Genomic DNA, 18,760 nt, shown 5'->3' on the forward strand with positions numbered 1-18,760 from the left:
GAGACACCTTGAGAGGGTTTTTTTTTTAATCATGCAAATCAGGCCAGTGTGTGTCAAGGGCAGACAGATGTGCAGCTGTCAACCCGCAACACATTTGGCTTCTCCCCACACACACATTTTTTCCTTATTTCGTTTTGCCGTTAATCACAATCCTGCCTCTGTTTCCTTCCTGCCTTCCATTCTCTCACACTCTCCCTTTTCATCGTGGTTGGAGGACAAACCTCAAGTGCTCTCTCTGCTGTGCCCACAAGACTTTCTTCGGATGGGGCAGCGATGGGGGCAGGGGGAGGCGAGAGAAGCCGCAAAGACATTTGTGCTGAGCTTCTAATGCGGTTTCCTCTGTGTGCCGTGAATGTGTGCGGTCATCCTTTGAAAGCTTAGGGAAGTGGGTGACACATTTCGGCGGACCCTTTACCTAGCACACGGTGTGAGCTGCAGCTATGGCCTCTTTTGGTTTTGGTTTCACTTTGCATCAAGCAGGAAGGAGCAGAAGAGACTTGTGTAGCCTACCTACACAAGGCAGGCTACGTAACCTACCTGGGCAACCTAGCTGAGCAAGCTCTATCTATGCTGGGTGACTTACAGTGCTGCCGGTCACTTCAAAGGGGGCTACTTTCTAAAGGAGAGTTTACATTGCAGAGTGGAGGCGGCAGGACACAATCGCAATCTGTTTCATTTGCTGCTCGCAGTTTGGGTTGTGGCAGTGGTTGTTATTAATATTATTATTTCACACTCTGTACATGCAGATCCAATGCTAATCCTAATGTTGGTTCAGGAAAGTCCAACTCAGAGTAGACCCATTGAAATTAATGAACCTAAGTTCGTCATGTCCATTAATTTCAGTGAGTCTACTTTGCGTAAACTAGTGTTGAATACCACCAATCATAATAATAAAAAAATATGCCCCATCCTTTCTCCCAAAAGAGCGCAGAACGGCAAAAACCCTCAGCTAGAATTCCAAGACAGATATAGACAGGGAAAGAGCTCTTAAGTAGAACTTACTCAGAGGAGACCCACTGAAATGAATGAACCTTAGTTAACCATGTCTATGAACTTCAGTGGGTCTGCTCTAAGTAGGACTAGCATTGGATACAAGCCGTTGGGCCTGCTTATGGAGAGAGCGCGATCAGGAAATCTGGCATCCAGGACTGAAATCCCACCCTCCATCGGAAACTGCCGCGAAAGGCAATGGTGGTGATAATAGATGGAGGGGAAGTCAGAGCTCATCAGGAGAGGCCTGGCAAGCCGCAAGTGAGGAACGGTGTTCTCCGCCCTGGTTCGGTTACCCACCAAACAGGAGGTCTGAGTGGCAATTGGCAATGGAAGAACTAGCAGCAGGAGGGAGCATTCAGCCAGGGGGGTCTGTAGCTCAGCTCTGCATGCAGAAGGCCCCAGGCCACCGCCGCCACCATTACCACCACCTCCCCCAGTTTAAAAAGGAGCAGGTGATGGGAAGAGACCCACCCTGGCGATCTGCTGCCAGTCAAGAATATTGGACAACTATAAGTCTGGTCTAAGGCAGCTTCCTAACCTACAAGCGATCAGTCCTAAACTTGGCACTTTGGCTCCTGAACCTTTCCTCCGCAGACCTTCAGGGACTCGCCAAGTTTATTTATTTATTGTGGGTTGTCTCTAACTAACTTGTACTCCGAGTTAGACCCATTGAAATGAACGAACCTCAGCTAGCCATGGCTCTTAATTTCATTTGGTCTCCTTTGCGTAGGACTAACACCGGATGCCGCCCTACGCAAGCTGTGTGTTGCCTGCACTGTGTGTTTTCCTAGGTGACACTTGTGAACTGGCCTTTCCAGCAAAGAGCGAGGGCATCCTTTGGGAAAGGGGGGGGCTTACGGGAAGGTAGATTATGAACTGGGGTTAAAGGGAGCCCAGCCGGGAACCTGCAGACGCGCCTACATCTCTCCTGGGCACATGCCATTGTCCTTGGATGTTAGGCAGTCTTACGAGAGAGAGAGAGAGAGAGAGAGAGAGAGAGAGAGAGAGTGAGCAGAAGAGGGCTTGGAGCGTGTCCTGACACCGCCTTGCGCTAACCATCTCTGCCCTGTGTGTGTTTCTCATTAGGAACGGATTAACCACTGACAAACCAGCTGTCACCGAAGATGTAAATATTTACCAGAAATATATTGCCAGGTAGGCTGATTCTTCCCGCCGCCCCCTGCTTGGGTTTCTCGGGAGGGGGGCGGAGGGGGCCATGGGATATAGAACTCTGCAGGGGGTGGGGGGCTCTGTCTGTCTGTCTGTCTGGGCGAAATGCAAAAAGCCAGTTGTGGGAACTGAGTCTTTCCATTTCTCTCCGACATCCACACTGACTTCCCCACTACCATGGCCATCGTTTCCGGCTCAGACCTCCCCGCCTGTCCCCTACAAAGCCTCTCCCCAATCCTTAAGAGTAGAACGATGCACCCCATCTCGGCCTTTAGAGGCTCAGGCCTTCATTCTCCATAGGAGGAAGGGCCATAGGTCAGGGGCAGAGCACCTCCTGTTTTCCCGCAGAAGATCCCAGGTTCAGCCCTCGGCCTCTCCAGCTTCTCTGCCTGCCGTGGAGAGCGGCTGCTAGTTGAAGCAGACCACTGGGGTAAATGGGCAAGTATTATGGCCAGCTATAAGGCAGCTTCCTCCACTCAGTGTTCCTTGAGAGAGGCCTTTCCTATTCCGCGGCTTGTCATGTGGCGTATGCAAGCGTATACAAGTTGCACAGCAGGGCAAGGCCATGCCTTCAGCATAAAGATTCCCCCTCCACCAGTAGTCTAGCACAATGGGATAGGTTTGCTTGATGTCTGGCCAGTTGACATATTTTCCTCATTTGGGCACATTGCAATTGATTTGTCCAGGCAAACTAGCCACCGTTTCTTTTCACCCGCCCAGAGAGGTGGTCGTGCTGGTGCAGTGAAACGACAGAGGTTGTGACCGTGGCCGTTCAGAGAGAGGGCCAGTGTTAGAATTGGGGGGGGGGAGGGAGCACCTTGGAAACAGGGTTAAAGCTGGACTCGAGCTGGCAAGCAAGAATGCATCACGGAGAGGGGAGGAGCCCTGATGAAAACCAAGGTACCAGTGGCAGATAAAAGGCTTCTGTAACAAGGCTGCCATAAAGGCCGCCGTTCATCAGGGACAGCGACCGGCCATAGCTCAGTGGCAGAGCACCCACTTTTCATGCAGAAGGCCCACGGTTCAGTCCCCAATGGCATCTCCTGGTAGGGCTGGGACAGACGTCCTGCTTAAAACCCTGCAGAACTGCCAGTCAGTGTGGACAGTGTTGAGTTAGATAGAGCAAGGGTCTGACTCAGTGTAAGGCAGCCTTCTATGTTCCTATCACAACCTGCCGCCCTGAAGCTAATTTCATGAGAGTGGCAACGAGGAGGAAGGGGCTTGGCCACTTTTGCCACCCACCCAGGCCACCCATTTTTGACCCCAGCCCCATCCACCACCAGCATGTGCCCTCTTACAGATTACCCCAGAGGGGAGCAGCCCTTGGCAGAAAAAAAGGCTGCCCATCCCTCATCTTAGGAGGTATGGGACTTCTCAAGGTCCATAGAGCTTGCTGAACTCTTCCAGGCTAGCTTTTGCCTAGGAAGCAGGTGATCAGAAGGCAGATCTGGATCTGCTCTAGATTCCTGAATTATTTTGAGGAGACTGGGGGGGGTTTCTGACTTGCAACTGTTCAAACACAACACTGACACCAAAGACCCCCCTCCTGAAATAGGCTGCTAGAATCCCTGATGAGTAGTAACTTGATTGTGCAGGTCATTCTACAACAGGCAGAGGGAACCTTTGGCCTTCCAGAGGTTGCTGAACTGCAACGCCCATCACCATTGGTCATTGGCCGTGCTTGGTGGGGCTGATGGGAGTTGTAGTTCAGCAACCTCTGGAGGGCCAAATGTTCCCTCCCGCCTGTTCTAGAGTATGATGCTCAGGGTGTTTGTATGCATTTGGCACCTCCCCCCTGAGGAGCCGCCATTTTGCACCTGCCTCTGCCCTCAGCCACTATCTTGCACCTGGCCCCAGTTGGAGGATCCTGATCATTCTAGTAAAAAAAACCCAAAGTGGATATTCTAAGCCCGAAGTCTACCCATGCCTGAAATAGGGAACAAAATACTCAGCTTGCCTTCTTCTTTTACCTTCACGTAACTGGAGACAGGCTATACTTTTTGAGTGTTGATGCTGGCTTGCTAGAAGTTACTTTTGCCCCACTTGTCATCCCCGATCAAGCAGAGTTTGCCAGTTTTTGAAACAATACACATACATAACCCTACAAAAGCTATTTATAAGAGGCAAAAGCTAGAGGAGTGCGCACACCACAAAGGACGCTCCCATCTTCCAGTCTGATTTCAACTCCCTGAAATGTCTCCAGGTGTAGATTGTTTTCCCCCCTTAATGCAAGGGTTGGGGAACCTTTGGCCCTCCGGATGTTGCCAGACTCCAGCTCCCATCAGCCCCAGCTGGCAAGGCCAGTGGGCAGGGATGACAATAGGAGTTTGGAGTCCAGCAGCATTTGGAGGGCCACAGGTTCCCCACCCTTTGGCCCTCCAGATGTTGCTGAAGTAGAACTCCCATCATCCCTAGCCATTAGCCACGCTTGGTGGGGTTGATGGGAGCTGTAGTTCAGCAACATCCGGAGGACTGCAGAGGACCCCTGTCTTAGCAACATATTCACAATACGGATAGTTAACGCAAAGGGAAGAGGATGGTAGTTTCTAATTCTCTCTCTGATCCACATTAGCGGCTTGGAAATCACAGAAGCAGAAGGATGTTTGTTGTCCCAGATCTACTGATCTGAAACAAAAGGGCACACAGTTACACATATGGGAAGCCGCTACACACACACATGTGCACACCACTCATACTTATTCCCCCCCCCCCAAAGTCCTTCTCCTCAGGGGCCTTAAATCACACTCATTGGAGCCTGCCTGGCTATAACTTACAAGCTCATTAGTTATCAGCCTGTCTTTAGTCAAGATGAGACGAGGAAGGCCTCTCCTTCGTGGTCCGAAATAGCAGGAGGCTTCTTCCATTCCCTTCATTGTCTGTTGAGGGGACAGCGAGACAGAGGTGACAGCAGTTCCTTCCCAGCCACCCTCCTTCAGACTAGTGCGGCTGCGTTGGCAGTAAACTCAGCCAAAGAAATTACTCAATGGACAGTTTAGGTTCCATGTTGTGAGCAGCACCTACTTGGTATTTATTTATGCATTTTATTTTTTACGAAAACCTTTATGTCCCGCCATTCTAATGTAAAAATGGAAAAGTGCAACGTTGCAATCTCATGCGGTGATTATGAAAAAGAGGCAGGCCCCATGGTTTAAACCTGCTTTCCCCTACCTGAGGGCGTGGCTAGCTGGGGCTGATGGGAGATAGTCCAAAGCATCTGGAGGGCCCCAGGTTGGGGAATGCTGGCTGAAAAAGACATTGAAACATGGGCTGCCTCATCAGAGAAACGTCTGCTGGAATACAAGTAACCATAACCAGTGAAGAACCGTGAAGGAGAGGTGGCCGGCCGCACTTTGTGCAGGAAGGTGTCCTGCTATTTGGGTTCTGCCTCTTGCTCCACCGAGCTGTGCTTCTACCCTTGGCAAGGCCCAGAGAAAGGCCCCTCCTTTTGATTTTACGGGAACGGACAGGATTATGTGTCCCACTTATGCCGTGAGAAGTCCATGGCTATAATCCAGGGGTGGCCAACACGATACCCTCCAGATGTGATTGGATCACGGCACCCATCAGCCCCAGCCAGCATGGCCAGTGGTCACAGATGAAGGGAGCCATAGTCCAGCAACATCTGGAGGGCATCACATCGGCCACCCCTGCTATGATCTCTCACAGCCACAGCTTTGAGCCCCAAGACTGTGCGGTGTCCTTGGAGGTCATCAGAATTCCCTCCCCCACCCCCTTTTTTGGCTAGAATACGCCTGGTCGTTCTGCTGTAATGCCTCAGTGTTTCACGTACTTTTTCAATACCACAAGCGGGGGTGATACCCATGAGTGTGGATGATGATCAGACAAATTATTTGAGGCGAGATCTACCCAATGGCTATTTGTCATGATAGCTAAATAGAAGCTGTTTGTGTTCAGATCTGGCCCGGCCCTGCTGTTAGGCTGCTTTAGGTGTCATGAAAGGGCAGCAAATCATTTTGCTGTTTAATTGAAGATAGTTGTGTTTTTACTATTACAGAAGGGGGGAGGCACTTTTCTGCCTCAGGTGCCAAAATAACTTGGTTACCCTTGGCTACTATGGTCTTGCACCGTGGCCGGTTGGGGGGGGGTAGGGGACAATATTTTCTGCTCTGCCTCAGCTGTAAAATATCATTGGTCAGCCCTGGTTTAGAAATTTATACCTTTCATGCTGGAAAAATATATTCTTTTATATTTATTTATTTAACAAAATGTACGTACCGCTCTCTAGAACAAAAGACCTGTTAGGCTTTTCTCCATAGGCTGCCTTTCATTAGCTGAGGGTGATGGGTGGCGTGGAGACAAACCCATCAGTGCTTTGTTAACATGCATTTGCTTGAGACGTATCCCTTCTTGCCCCCCTGAGACCAGTCAGTGAAGGAGCGCTCCTCCAGGACCACCCATTCCGGGTTCCAAACGCTCACCCAGCTTACCTATGACAGCCAGGCTTTCATTTCCATGAACTTTTTTTTTAAAAAAAGGGGGGAAATCTCTTTTAAAGCCTTAAATTAAAATAGGGGGTAGAGAGGGGTTGCGTTTGCACAGCACAGTTAGCCTAATGAGTTCATTAAGAGGCATTGCCGAAAACTGCCTAAGGAGGATCCATCCTTTTGTGATCCAAACTGAGCCCCTCACTTAGCTAGTTCAGGGTGCTTGGGGCTGCAATCTTTCCTCTGTATATTTACATTTATTTTTCCTGCAGACTCCATTATTATTATTATTATTATTATTATTATTGTTGTTGTTGTTGTTGTTGTTGTTATTATTACTATTAACCATCACCCTGGCACAGATGGTTCTTCTGAGGTCCTTGCTTAAATATCTATTTATATGAGTCTTCCCTGCCTCCCCGTCACTTGTAATTGGGGTGGCTGGTTGCTAGTTGGGTTTTTTTCCCCCTTTCCCCCTGTCACGCACATCATCGTTACAGAGTAATGAGTGTGTAAACACTTGCTAAGCATGCTGAATTCTGTATTTATTATTTTTATTAGTATTTATTTATCTGGGTCTCAGCAGCCCTTGCCAGATCTAGCAAGTCAAGGGAATGAAACAAAAATGCCTCTCTGGGTGTGTGCAAGCATCAGGCGCCACATGCATCTGGGCACAAGCGCAGTGCCCCGGCAACAGTGCCCAAGGGTATGTGCTCCCCCTTGCCAGGCTCCTTTCAATTTCACTTCCTTTCTTGCTGACCCGGCATGGATCTTCATGCTTGTTTGACAGCTTCCTTCTCTCTTAATTGTGAGCTTTTTTAAAAATGGCACTGGCCTGGTTTGCGTTTCACGATAGGCTAAGGGCCTTTGGCCCTCCAGAGATTGCTGAACTCCAACTCCCATCAGCCCCAGCAAGTATGGCCAATGGTCGGGGGAGAATGGGAGTTGTAGCTCAAGAAACATCTGGAGGGCCACACAAGTTCCCCCACGCCTGTGGTAAGCCAAACTATGGCTCCCAGAGAGGAGCTTGCTCCTGCTTTGTTCTTCCCCCCAACAGCATCTGGAGAGCCACCAATGACTCTGCTCTGTTTGCTACACCACACTGTTGAGAGAAGCAGGGACCACAGAGAGTATAGTCTACATCCAGCCTCCCGAATCTTTCCCCCAATCACGCTGCCACCTAGCGGGTTGGTCATTCTGGTGTGTGTGTGGGTGCTCTTGCAATTGGAGGGAGGCTTGTCATTCTGGATTCAACCAGTGAGCCCGAGGTTGCCTGAGCCCATGAATAAACAGGGTGGTTGTGTGCACAGCCATTTGAAAATGAAGAATATTGATATATATCAATATTCTTCATTTTAAAATGGTTGTTAGCCAGCTCCAAGCAGGAGCAATTTACAAATCAATCAGTTGTAATTGTTGCTTAGGCACATGCATTTTCTCCCTTTAAATTTGATTTAATAATTTATATCCTGATTCTCTAAATGTTGTGAAAAGCAGCTTTTACCACAAGGTCCAAATGCCTAAGAGGTCAAACATTAAAGCAATAGGATGTATTTCTATCCTGAAATCTGTCTGCCACCAAAATGCCTTCTTGGGCTTCCTGACCGCTTGGGCACTCTTGGCAGGATAGCAAATCCTTTTCAGTCCCTGTATGGCTCAAGGGACCTCTCCCGGCTCAGGGATGGTTTACCTCTGACGTGGGGAACAGACGTCTGCTGGTGGCACAGGCTCCATGCCCAGATTAGGGGTGCTGGTCTTCTGAGGCTCAGCCCTGACCTGACCTGGGTTAGAATCTGGGCATTCAGGATCAATACTTGGCAGAGCAAGCAGCACCCTGGCAGAGGTGGAGACACTAGTAGGACACCAGAACTTGTGGACATCCACTGAAGCTGTGTGCTGGAAGATTCCGGACAGACAAAAGGAAGTCCTTCACGGAGCACATAGTTAAACTATGGAATTCACTCCCTGGAGGCAGTGATGGCCACCAACTTGGATGGCTTTAAAAGAGGATTAGACAAATACATGGAGGATAAAAGCTATCAGTGACTACTAGCCATGTTGGCTATGCGCTGCCTCCACGGTCAGAGGCAGGATGCCTTTGAATACCAGTTGCTGGAAACCGCAGGAGGGGAGAGTGCTCTTGCGCTCAGGTCCTGCTTGGGGGATTCCCATAATGGGCACCTGGTTGGCCACCGGGAGAAGAGATGCTGGACTAGATGGGCCCGTGGCCTGATCCAGCAGCCAGGCTCTTCTGATGTTCCTAAAACAGGATGCAGTCCCTTGGGGGTCCAGGGGTGGAGTCTGTTGAAGAAAGAGGTAGAGCCAACACGCAGATGTCTCAAGCACATTAGTGTAGAGTTCTTCTCAGTGCACAGATGTGGTTTAGTCAACCCTTACCTCGTACTTAAAAACAAAGGAGAAGGCTGCTGCCCCAGAGGCTAGCCCTGTGCTCCTTTGCTCCTCGGTGTTGAGAGTTTGCACCTATGGCCAGTGAGGAGGCCAAAATCCTGACTTCACGGCAGCCCTAGTCCTGCTCACCTTGACGCCTTGACTGGGCTGCTGAGGCCACGTGAGTGTTTGCGCCCTTGCAACGGTTAGTCGTGTCTTTTTTAAAAACGGTGTGTTCTTGGGGGGTGCCTTAGCTGGCCGTGAGCACCAATCCTTGCCCTCCTACACTGACCCCTGGGAGAAGGCCCACACATTGTTGGTGCTCCCAGTGCAGCCTGGCAATTTGCTCTTGCCCTCATTGGGCCCACGCAGCCATTTTCAAACCGAGTTTCGTTTCAGAGGTTTGAAACAGCAAGCCCTCGGAAGCCATTTCTGCAAATCGCCCTTCAGCATAGGGTGATTTGTGTTGCACTCTGCCTGTTTGCCTTTTGAGGCAGTACCTAGAAAATGCATTTCGCATCCGTGTAAATGAGTGGGGGGCTGGTGGTCGTGTGCGAAATGAGCAGGGGTGCTCGTGTGCAGAGTGTGCCGCGTGTGTGAGTTTTTCTGTTTTTGAGAAGCTGAACAGATGCTGCCCTTTAAAAATTAATAAGTTTGAACTGTTTCAAGTGTCAGGAAGAACACAGGAGAAATATAACCCTTTAGGAACCTATTAACAACAGGAGCATGGGCCAGGTGAGATTCCTTTGCCCTTTATCCCCCAGTGCCTCAGACCTGTTCCTCACCCCCCCCCCCACACACACACAGAGAGAGAGAGAGAGAGAGAGAGAGAGAGAGAGAGAGCATGGCAGGAAGTTCATTACTGCTGATCCTGTTAAATTCAGGGGTAAATGGGATTTGCTTGCTAGCCACACATCCCCATCTCCCCTTAACCATAGCAATAGCTGATGCAAAATCTGGCCAACCTGTATCTGTCATGTGTGGGTTTCTTCTAGCAGTGGGGTCGGGATCTTTTTGACAGTGGAGCTTTCCTAGAAGTTTCATCTGCATCCCGTCTTTTCCAGCTCACCAAAGGCAGCTGATGATTTAAATGAACAGTAGCTAATGGTGATGAGGGAACATCAGTGGCTGCCTTATCCTAAGCATCCTGATCCATCTAGTTCAGTGTTGGCTGCACAGACTGGCAGCAGCTGTCCAGGATTTCAGGCAGGGGACATTCCTGGCCTTAGCTCGAAGATACATGGGATTGAACTTGCAAGACAGAGCCTCTGAACTATAGTTCTTCCCTTAAGTCATAGGAAGCGGCCTTATACTGAGCTAGCTTTTTGGCCCGTCTAGCTCAGTATTGACTCTGCTAACTGACAGCCACTCTCCAGGGTTTCAGTGACAGGGAGTCAGTCTTCCCCAGCCCTACCCAGGGATGCTGGGGATTGAGCCTTTGCACCACCGAGCTATGAGATTCCGTCCTTCTTAGAAATGGTCCATCAACTCTAACTGCCCCTCTGCCCCATTAGGAAGGCCTTTCTCCTGCTCCGGCCAGGATGAATGAACAGCACTGTCTCATTGTGCCTGTGAAGCAGCCCCTTTTTGCACCAATTTGTGGGGCTTCCTCCTTCCTTGTCACTACTTCCTCTCATGCTTCCCCACTGGCAGAAATCCCGCCCCTGTTTGGTTGGCACTAGCGGCTGGTGTGTCCGTTGGGAGCCGCTGCATGTTGCCACTTCTCAATGGCTTGACAGATGGCTCCTTCTTCCTGGAGAGGGTACACTTTCTCTTTTCAGTTGCCCTTGTACCCCAGGGGCTCAGTGGTTGTGCACCAAACTCACAGTGGGCAAAAAGCAAATATTCCAAAACACACACACACACACGGCAGGTCCTACAGCCACCCCTGAATTAGACGTAGGAGAAGAGGACAAGAAGTGGGTGGCAGAAATTGTATAGCAAGGCAAGGATCTGCGAGCCAGGCAGAAAGGCAGCAGAACCAGGAGTCTACAAAGGTAGGACCTGGAAGCACTTCTAGGAGCCTGGCGTCAGCAGAAGTCAAGAAGCAGGGCGAGTGTATGGATAGCTATGGGGAATAGGGCAGGGGCCACCAAATGTTTTAGGCCTGTGGGCACTTTCAAATTTTGAGTGAGTGTGGTGGGCACCACCCCCTCTGGTCATTTTTCCCCCTTCTTCCCACAAGAGACAGAAAGAAAGTGCATGCACACGGACTAACTGTTCACTTTTCCAAGGGATTTGGGTAAAAGTTGGATCCAGTAGAATTAATCTAAGCCTTGAAACGCAGATAGAGCTGAAAGAGGAAGTGGGAGAGAGCGTCGCTCTTCCAACTTCCTCCTTCAGCTCTATGTGCTTTTCAAGAGAGAAAAAGGTAAGCCCTTTTTAACCCCTGATGGCCAAGGAGGCAATGAGCAGGGGAAGGCCTCAGGGGCTTTGTAAGTGCCAGGGGAAGCCTCCGCATAGAAGACATTCATGCTGTCTTTGGGATGAGCGCATGGTGTAGCAGTAAGGGAAATGGTTTACATCCTAAGCTCTGCCAGCCAGGTGGATTTGATGGGGCACAAAGCTCAGTGCCCTTAGTTAACATTGGAAAGTTAACAGATCAGGTGTGGGGAAATGCCTGTTTCATCACCATTTAGACTGCCATTTTAAGATGTACTCTTCTGCTACTGGGCATAGGGGCCCCAATGCAGCCCAAAAGAAAACACTCAGAAGATTTAAATATGTTCCCCACCAACCCCTAATTGAAACCAAGGGTGCCTGCAGCCATGCCTCATACCCCTTGCGACGGCATCTTTGGAACCAAAGGAGATGAGACCATGAATTGCTGTTGTTATTGCCACATCTCTTGAGCGCGATCCAGATCTTTCCAGTTAAGATGCATCTCTGCTACAGGTCTAAACTTCCATGGGTTCCCCCTGCAGGACTGTACTTGTACAAGGCTGTAGAGTTCCTTAGCACCCCTGGTAGAACGAGGGGCTTCTGAGATTCCTTGGGTCAAGCCCTGATTGTTACCCTGGTTCAGAGGCAAAGATTTTTGAAGAGGAGGGGCAGCCTGGGTGGCAATTCTAGCCATGCCTCTTCTGCATCTCTCAGGAATCTGCCGTGCTGTTTTGGAATCTGGACAAAAACCTGTGTGCCCTTGCTGCCAAAGGCCAAATCTCTTTTTCTTTTTCTCTGTTTATCTCTCTGCTGCTACTCAGGTTTCTCAATCAGCTACTTTGGCGCGTTCTTCATTTCTTGCAGTTCTTCCTCCCGTGGGAGAGGCATGTCTGCTTGTGGCATGTCTGCTTTCTCTGCACATGCTGTGGCAAAGGAACAATTTAATTGTTTAGCAGTGCCCATTTCTTCTGTCCGTTATGCCCCCTTTCCATCTCTTGGAGGCCCTCTGCCTCTGCCATTGACCTCCTCTTCCTCCTTGCGCTTCACAAATGCCTTTTTGCTGCTGCCACCATTCCCTTCTTTTGCTCCCTTCCACTTGAAAACCCCCGTCCTTAACTCTCTGCCCCCCCGCCATCCCTCCCCTGGGCCAAAGCCTCGGTTTCCCCCTCAGTTCATGGCTCCTTTTTGATGCCCATCCCAGGGGTCTCTCTCAAGGAATATAGTGCCACATGGCGTTTGGAACCTTGGAGCAGATGGCGATTTAGCTCTGGGTGTTTCCCCATTGGAGTCCCCTTTTAAATTGCTCTGCAATACGCTCGATACAATTCATTCTCCCGATTGTTGGTTCCTGCAAGCCCTTGTTGTATCGTCAGTTGTTAGGTCTTCACTCCCTTCTTCATCGAGGACCACAGCAGCCCAGCCATGCTTCTCTGAACTGGCCTGCTGAGCCTCTGTCTCTCTTCCCTGTCTTTCGTCTGTGCTGCCCCTAATCCTTCCTCTACTTCTCCCAGGGCCAGAAGCCCAGCACACGATGCCATATTTCATATTGCATGTTCGGATGTTTTTATTTATTCGATTTCTTAGTCACTCATCTGGCTGGCTACCCATGCGTGTGCACGCACCTAAAATGGGAGGAACAGAGAAAGCTGCTATATACTGAGTCAGACCAGTAGTCCATCTAGCTCTGTATTGCCTACACTGACTGGCAGCAGCCCTCTAGGGTTTCAGACGGAGTCTCTCCCAGCCCTACCTGGAGATGCCTTTGGGGATTGAACCTGGGACCTTCTGCATGCAACGCAGATGCGCTAACCACTGAGCTATGGCCGGGTTTAGAGTTCCAACAGAGATGGCAGCTTGCCCCCCCCCAATTTAATTAAAATGATTTTTTTTACTGTGTTTTAGAATGTTTTTAACCGTGTCTTAGAATATTTTAAACTGTGTTTTAGATTTTTTTAATTGTAATTGTGTTTTTGGGAGGTTTTTAACTGTTTTTAGTATGCTTTTCTTTTTCTTGTCAAATTGCTTTGTTTATGTTTGCTGCTCTGGGCTCCTTCAGGAGGGATATAATGTAAAAAAATTGAAATCTTACGGCCATTTCCTGTAACCACTTGGTAGTTCCACAGAGCTTCTGTGGACAGCCACTCACTGCAGGAAGCCAGCTCCACATTTTGCACCAGCCAAGCCTCCAGACAGCGATTGAGGACACACTCCCACACCCACACCATATAGAGCACCTTGCTGTGGTTTCTGTAATGTCCTGAGCAATGTGTCAGTTTCGTGTCTCACCCAGACAATGGTGCATTCTGTGGGTTTGCCGTGCAAGTGCAGCATCTACTTTTACAAACTCTAGCATCCTGTATATCTCACGTTTCACCATGTGGATTTTTAAAAAGCCAACTTCTGGCCCTTAAGAACACAGAGGAAATTTTGGAAAACATTTCCACACCTTTGCTCTCACTCCGTTCCCCTTCCTCACCACAGTTTCTAGAACAGCCTTGTCCCCTCCGGATGTTCCAGAAACATCTTAATTATTACTTTTGTTTTAAAAAAATGTTTCTAGAAGTCTGTTTGAGAAAATCTTTAAAACTAAATAAGATTTGAAAAATCTGGAACAAGGGAGCTGGGTAGGCAAGTTCAATTTGTGTGTTATATTCTGAGCACAGAGTTTGGGATTCCCAGTTTCAGAATTCAGATGAGGTTGTTGTTGCTAATAATGAACAGAGCATAAACTCATTTTCAGACTAAGAACCGTGAACCCTTTATTCTCCAAAGCCAGCGGGTTGTGCCTAATGTTAGTCCTATTTAGAATAGACTCATTGAAATTAATGGACACGACTAACTTAAGCCCATTCATTTCAGTGCGTTGTCTGCTCTTGAGTCGGACTTACTCCATGTAAACTGCCAGCCATGATTTCTCCGAACGGCTAGAGAAGATCCCACAGGGAGAGTTCATCTTCTTCTCTCTGACCCCAAAAGGCTCAGATTTATTTTCTCTTTCTTTTCATTTCCCCCCCAGTTATGAAGGTTTCTAATTCCCAACTGGTGCTCCATCCCTCACTGGCTTTGGCAGGGGGGCTTTGCAGCCCCCCTCCCCACAATTCCTCTCTGCCCCTCTGCTTTTTCTCTGCAGTTAGTTGTGCCTTCTTCCACCTAGACGCTTTGGCTGTGTCCGGGCATTGCCTCTAGAATCTGCTCTTTCTTCTTAGGTGGAAGGATTGAGGGCAGGGGAGAAACACGGAAGAGACCGGGGTGGAGGGGTGGGGGAGACAAAACTCCAGGCATCACTTTTTCCTGAATCTGGAGGTTCTCACAATCCATATGCGTCACTTTCAAGGGTTAGGTGAAGTGCCCCCTCCTTAACCACGTCGGAAGAGCCCTGCTGGATCAGACCGAAGGCTCATGGGGTCCAGCGGCCTGTTTTGTACCGTGGCCAACCAGGTGTCCCAGTGGGAAGCCCAAGCAGGACACGAAGGCAGCTGCCCCCTCACGCTGTTGTTCCCAGCAACTGGTATTCAGCAGAATACTGGGCTGGTTCACACATCAATGCTGTGCTATGGTTTATAAGCCATGGTCTAGTTTGATAATCCAAACCCAGCCTGATGTTTTAGCCATGGTTTACGAACCACGAACAAGCCATGCTCATAAGCCACAGTTTGATGGTTTTTAAAACTTGGTTTATGTTAACCGTGGCGTAGCGTTATGTGCAAACGTGGCCACTGTCTCTGAGGCAGCATATAGACAACAGGATTTGCTAGTCCCCATTTCATGTCAGCTTCTCAACATGGAGCACAGCATCGTTGCATGCCAGCGCCACAAAATGTGAACCCAACTTAAATCAGCACCTATATAACCAAGTTGGTAGAGGGAGGGGTCTTGAATTTCTTTTTTTCTTTTTAATTACTCCCAGGTCACTCACACTTTCCTTCACCATTTGTTCTTTCTTTCTCGCTTTCAGATTTTCTGGAAGCCAGCACTGCGGACACATTCACTGTGCATACCAATACCGAGAGCATTATCACTGCCTTGACCCGGAGTGCAACTATCAGGTAAAACTGAAATGAAAGAAAAGTGGGGGGAGGTGGGAGGGGGTGCAGAGCCGGTCTTGAGCTCCTTGACAGGCCTCGGTGTAGGAGGAAGTTCGGTTCCAGGCATCTCCCTTTCAAAGGCTCTGAAACAGCAAGGTTAGGAGGAGGCTTTTCTCGAGTCTTTGGAGACCAATGCCGGTCAGGATAGACAGTCTTCAGCTATGTGGACTGGTGGTCTGACTCAGCAAAAGGCAGCGACTGGTAGAGTGCCTGCTTTGCATAAAGAAGGGCCCCTGTTCAGTCCGGGTAAAATAGTCATCATCGGCAGGGCTCGGAAAGACTTTTTGAACAGAGATCTTGTGGGACGGGGCACAGCTGAATGGCAGAACCCGTGTCAAAGGGTCGGTCCCTGGCGTCTCCCTTTATTAGGATCCCAACAGCAGAGGAAGGCCTTTCTCTGGTCAAAACCCGGGAGAGCAGCTGCCAGTCAGAGTTGGCCAGCTTTCCCCAACTGGTGCCCTTCAGATATTTTGGGCTACCATCCGTGATCATTGGCCTCGCTAGCTGGGGCTGACGGGAGATGCAGTCCAAAGCATTTGGTGGTCACCAGGATGGTGAGTAGACAAATACTGTGTTTAGGTGGACCAACAGTTAGACTTGGTATAAGGCAGCTTCCTACTTCCATACATTCAGTGTTGGATAGGATCACCAGCATCACTTTACACAGGAGTAGTTTCCCCCTTGGGGTCAGGATTGTTTCATTAGGCCGGTATTAATATTTTTAAAGGGAAGGGCCGTCGCTCAGTGGCAGAGCACCTGCCTTGTGTGCAGAAGGTCACAGGTCCAATTCCCAATGGCGTCTCCAGGTAGGCCAGTAGGTGGGCCAGTGGTCTGACTAAGGCCGCTTCCTATGTTTCCATGTAACGTAGCAGTTCTGTGACAAAGCCACCCAAATTGGCTTTCTCCCAGGAGTTTCGGATGGGAGATGGGCCCTCTTGTGAGGGTGTTGAGGTGCCCGCCAGCTCTGCCCTGGGAACCCTTGGAGACTTGGTGGTGAATCGTAGGATTCAGCCAGAAGTGGGGGATCGTGGGGATTCATTCGCACAACCATTTGCGTACTGGCAAACCCTTTTTGAAAAATCTGAACACGGCAGCTCCCTGCCAGCAGCCAGCTGGTTGGAATGCTGCTGCCGCTTGGAGGATTAAACACTTGTTGCACCCCATGGCAGGGATAGTTTTTCAAGCACCTGCAGCAGTGTGGGAAAGAAGAAAGAATCCCACCCTTAATCCTGTATACAGTGGTGGTTGCATACCGGCCAGGCGGGGTGTGGCAAATGCTGCAGTGTCAGACTGTCACAGGAATTGGCCTATGATCTCAGTATGCATCAAAGGCACTCGCGAAACCGGGCACTCTACTCGCACCAAAAAAATAAAATAAAAAGGGACGGGGGACTTCACCATATAGGACAGGGATAGTTGCATTTCTCCCTACAAGGCAACCTTGTCATCGGATGACATCCTATATACAAGCACCACCCTAGCTTCCTTCCCATGACAACCCAAGATGAGTAGAAATCTTAGCCGGCGGACACTGCTTGAAGAGTCTGAATTCTGGTCTCCCTGGTAGGAACTGTACCATCAAACAGGGGAGTGCTGATGACAAGTCAGCCTGTAGCCTAGCTGGCCAAGTGATGTCTCAGTAGCTGCTGAAGCAAAACAACCAGCGAGAAGCAGTAGTCCTGCGCCTGCAGTTTAGTTTCGGGAAGGGATGGTTGAACAGCGAAGGAGGAGGAGGTTGACATCGAGGAAGGGGCAGAAGTCAGGCTGCAATTGCTGGGAGAGGTGCCAGGGCAGGCTTGTCAGGCCAGATTCCCAGTCACATGCTGTGTTTGTTTACCCTGCACTCCAGTCTGAGAGAGTGACACTGCTGTTTCTGTGGTTAGGGCCTCTGCACATGGGGGGGGGGGGGAGCGTGCAAGGGATTCCCAGGAATTGCCTGCAGCTGAATCTTGATTTCTGCCCTGGCACCCACCAGCCCCAGAGGAACAGTTTCAACCGCAGCACAGGAAACTGGCTCAGTTCTGCCAAGGCTGACAGAGCTGGCTCGTGGGTTTCTATTGATCCAAGCAGGGATGTGGGCAGTGACTATTCTGCACCAAAGATGAGGTGTCTGTCTGACAAGACAGGCCATAATAATACAAGGGGGCCTTGAATAGAGAAAAAGGCTCCTGCAATGGACCTGAGGAGCTCTCCAGGTTTACGGGGTTGGGGGTGGGGTGAATTGGCTGATTCCACGAGGGAATAGAGCTTTAGGCTGATTTTTGCAAATGCAAATTATCCTGCAGGCAAGATATATTTTTTATAATGAACGGCGCTCAGTAATAAGTGGCCGCAAATTAACGGTGATTGGCAATGGAATTCCTGTAATATAACGCCTTGGGGAAATCAGTCCTTAGTTCTTCTTTGGCGTTCCCGTGTAAATCCCAAAGTTTAATAAAAGCAACAGAAATAGATCAGGATTTATTTTTATTATGGAAGGAAAATGGGGGGCAGGGAGGGGAGAGATTTTCCTTTATGTGTCCAGAGGGCATTCCTCTTGGCATCCAGGCACTCTTCCCCATCCAGCAGGCTAAACAGGGCCAGAACCTCCCTCTGACAGTTTGGAATAGGCCTCTTGGGGTGCCGGCTGTACTTGGGTCGGAGTGGATTGTCTGTCTGGTGAAGACCTGCCATCCAGATGCCTCTAAGAATGAGAAGCTGCTTTCTTAAGCTAGGCCAGTTTCACTCATGATGCCACGATAGGTCCTTGCATTTTTCTTTCAGGTCTACTCTTAGGACTAGCATTGGGTGCCATCCCAGCTCTTTTCTGCTTCCTGCCCCACATCCAGAGCCCGTATGTAGCCCAAGAAACCCTGCCCTAAAAGAACCTCCCACACTTCCGTCATCACTTGTGAAAGCAGCCTTGCTATTACTTCAGTAGTGGTGGAGCTGCTGAGCCCATTAAAGAGAAAAGGAGGCTTCTTCCTCTAAAGACTATTCCCCATCTCCTGTTGCTGCACCTACTCAAGTAGTAGCTAAGGAAATCAAGTAGGTTCACAATTTAATGTGGGCCTCCCTTAGTCACTGTTCCCAATGCAGTACGTGAACCAAAAGAGAGCTTTCCTTCAAACATCACAGTTTGTTTGCCACTTCCTGGGAGGAAGGGAGGGATATAAATTTAATTAATTAATCATCATCATCTTGCAATGTAGTTCTACGCCCAAAATAAACGGTGTGTGAAAATGTGTTTATTTAGGGGGAAATGCACACAAAAATGTGTATGTTGATGAAAATAACCTACAAAAGCACATTATATTA

At 49.4% G+C, this 18,760-nt stretch overlaps 1 protein-coding gene across 7 annotated transcripts in view; it reads left to right on the forward strand.

Annotated features, from left to right (window-relative positions):
• CASZ1 (castor zinc finger 1) overlaps window positions 1-18,760 on the forward strand; it is a 416,252-nt gene that overhangs the window by 361,942 nt on the left and 35,550 nt on the right. For 6 of the 7 annotated variants that reach the window (XM_061602125.1, XM_061602124.1, XM_061602129.1 and 3 more), the window contains 2 exons: window positions 2,080-2,148; window positions 15,334-15,424. In XM_061602125.1, the coding sequence (XP_061458109.1) occupies window positions 2,080-2,148; window positions 15,334-15,424 (160 nt within the window). The remainder of the gene's footprint in view (window positions 1-2,079; window positions 2,149-15,333; window positions 15,425-18,760) is intronic. The other variant, XM_061602127.1, reaches the window with a different exon arrangement.

This window comes from Rhineura floridana, chromosome 18 (genome assembly GCF_030035675.1).
Source record: "Rhineura floridana isolate rRhiFlo1 chromosome 18, rRhiFlo1.hap2, whole genome shotgun sequence".
In the NCBI taxonomy this organism is placed as follows: domain Eukaryota; kingdom Metazoa; phylum Chordata; class Lepidosauria; order Squamata; family Rhineuridae; genus Rhineura; species Rhineura floridana.